Source organism: Nicotiana sylvestris, chromosome 2 (genome assembly GCF_000393655.2).
Source record: "Nicotiana sylvestris chromosome 2, ASM39365v2, whole genome shotgun sequence".
Taxonomy (NCBI): Eukaryota; Viridiplantae; Streptophyta; class Magnoliopsida; order Solanales; family Solanaceae; genus Nicotiana; species Nicotiana sylvestris.
Window position 1 is genome coordinate 160,447,981 of NC_091058.1, and position 2,576 is coordinate 160,450,556.

General features: G+C 43.2%; 1 protein-coding gene across 1 annotated transcript; it reads left to right on the forward strand.

Annotated features, from left to right (window-relative positions):
- The first annotated feature begins 470 nt into the window (after positions 1–470).
- Positions 471–1,334, forward strand: LOC138885876 (uncharacterized). The gene is made up of 2 exons (XM_070166868.1): positions 471–691; positions 806–1,334. Exons 1-2 carry the CDS (start codon positions 471–473, stop codon positions 1,332–1,334), a joined length of 750 nt encoding a protein of 249 aa, XP_070022969.1.
- The last annotated feature ends 1,242 nt before the right edge of the window (positions 1,335–2,576 follow it).

Here is a 2,576-nt window from a genome sequence, read left to right on the forward strand (position 1 = left end):
AGATCAACGATTCATTTCCCGATGAACAACTCCTTGCGGTGTCGGTAAATGATATGCCATGGTTTGGTGATGTTGCTAATTACCTTGTGGCCGGAATAATCCCGTGTGAGCTCTCTTCTAACCAAAGGAAGAAGCTCAAATGGGATAGTTTGGATTTTTATTGGGATGAGCCATACTTGTTCAAGATTTGCACGGATGGTGTGATCCGAAGGTGTGTCCCGGAGGAGGAGCAATTGAGTATCTTGGAGGCTTGTCATTCCTCTTCCTATGGTGGCCATCATGGCGGGGTGAGGACAGCTTCTAAAGTTCTTAGTTGTGGGTTTTATTGGCCAACTTTGTTCAAAGATGCGGGTGATTTTGTGAAGATATACGATGAATGCCAAAGAACGAGTGGAATTTCGAAGAAAGATGAGATGCCTCTCAATACCATTCTTGAGGTTGATATTTTTGATGTATGAGACATTGATTTCATGGGCCCATTTGTTAGCTCTTGTGGGAACAGTTACATTCTTATGGTGGTGGACTATGTTTCAAAGTGGGTTGAAGCCGTGGCTTTGCCCAACAATGAGGCCTGGAGTGTTGTTGCATTTCTCAAGAAAAGCATTTTTACAAGGTTTGGTACTCCTCATGCAATCATAGGTAATGGGGGGTCTCATTTTTGCAATAAAGCTTTCGACGCGCTGCTTTCTAGGTACGGTGTCAATCACAAAGTTTCTACCCCCTATCATCCTCAAGCAAGTGTTCAAGTGGAAGTCTCCAACAGGGAAATCAAAAGCATATTGTCAAAGACAGTCAATGCAAATAGGACCGATTGGTCGAAGAAGTTGGATTCTCTATGGGCTTATAGGACGGCTTTCAAGACTCTGATTGGTATGTCCCCGTATCGTTTGGTGTTTGGGAAAGCTTGCCATCAACCGGTTGAGTTAGATCACAAGGCCATGTGGTCTTTGAGGAAGCTTAATCTTGAGTGGGATGTTGCAGCCAATCTTCATATGGAGCAGCTCAATGAACTTGAAGAATTCAGATTCCATGCCTACTCCAGTTCGTCCTTGTATAAGGTCAAGATAAAGCACATTCATGATAAATATGCTCGTGGAAAGGAGTTCAAAGTAAGTGATTTGGTTCTCTTGTTCAACTCCCAGTTACGTCTATTTCCGGGAAAGCTCAAATCAAAATGGAGTGGACCTTTTGAAATGGTGTGTATGACCCCGTTTGGTGCTCTTGATTTAAAGAACAAAAATGGTGAAGTTTTTAGAGTTAATGGGCACTGCGTCAAGCATTATCTTGGAAAAATTGATGACAGCCACGTGGTGGCACTTCTTCATTTCAAATGATGTGATGGTACCCTGCATCGTGCCGTGATGTTAAATCAGGCGCTTCTTGGGAGGCAACCCATGTGTTTTTCTTTTTGTTCTTCTTTGATTTTTCTTTGAAGTATGGGATTGATTTTTGGGCTAACTGGTCGTGAGATGTTAAAGGGATGTATTGATGCAGGGCAAGACATAGTGGAAAAATTGCACAGGTCTCTGAATTCTCCAGTGCGGTTGTACTACATTCTATGTAGACCGCACTGGCATGGGTAAAATGCAGCCTCTCTAAAGTTTGCCACTGCGGCCACACTACATTTTGTGCAGTCCGCAGTGGACCTCTGCGGCCGCAATAAATTTTGTGCGGACCGCAGAGCGTCGCCTCCTCAAGCTCCATTTTGTGCGGTCCACACTAGGGTAGGTAAGCTAGGCCCCAGGGCTTTTCTATAAATAGTCCCTAAGGCCTTCCTGTTCAAACTTTTTGAACTTTTCCATCTCTGAGATATTAAAAACACTGCTCATCCTCCTTTGCTCATATTTCATTGTTTGGAACCGATTAGTCTCATTGCATCTCACATCTGGTACCATTCCTTTCCTCTTACTTGATTGATTTTGTCATTTTCTTTTAAATTTTTGTTATTTTTTGCTCTTTTTCTCTTTTTCCCGTATGTTTCTTCATTCGATTATTATAGGGTATTTGATTTCTTGTTTAAAATAGGCTTAGTTAGTTAAATACTTTGGGCAAACACGTAGGAGCATGATTTAGGTGTTAGATTAGACATAATTTCAAAATTTTGGAACCCTAACTTAGTGCCATAGCTGGGCACCCTGTGCGGACCGCAGTCATTTCTGTGCGGTCCGCGGTGACCCTATGCGGTCCGTAGTACCATTTTGTGCGGACCACACAGATGATCTTCTTCGAAGCTGAACCTTGGGAAGTGTGGCCGCACTACCATTTTATGCAGTCCGCACTGCATAGATATAGAGGATGGGTAGTCTAATCCCTATACATGTGAGGATCGCATGGCTATTTTGTGCGGTCCACATTGACCCCTATCCGGCCGCACACCATTTTTTGTGGTCCACTTTGGGTGGCTTCTGCAACCCTTTTGCAATTTTCTCTGTTCTGCAACACTGCTTTTGACTGCTTCTTAGCTGATGCAACTTATACTAACAAGTCATTTGAAAGGTAATTGCAGACAATGGTGAAAAAACAAGGTAAAGGATCCACACAATCTGGCAGGGGTGAATCTTCCCGGGGAGGGAAAT

Excerpts from the sequence above, each read along its gene's own strand:
- LOC138885876 (XM_070166868.1), top strand. The coding sequence starts at position 471 with ATGGGCCCATTTGTTAGCTCTTGTGGGAACAGTTACATTCTTATGGTG. Across the intron at positions 692-805 it reads TTCGACGCGCTGCTTTCTAG|GACCGATTGGTCGAAGAAGT; the intron begins GTACGGTGTCAA and ends CAATGCAAATAG.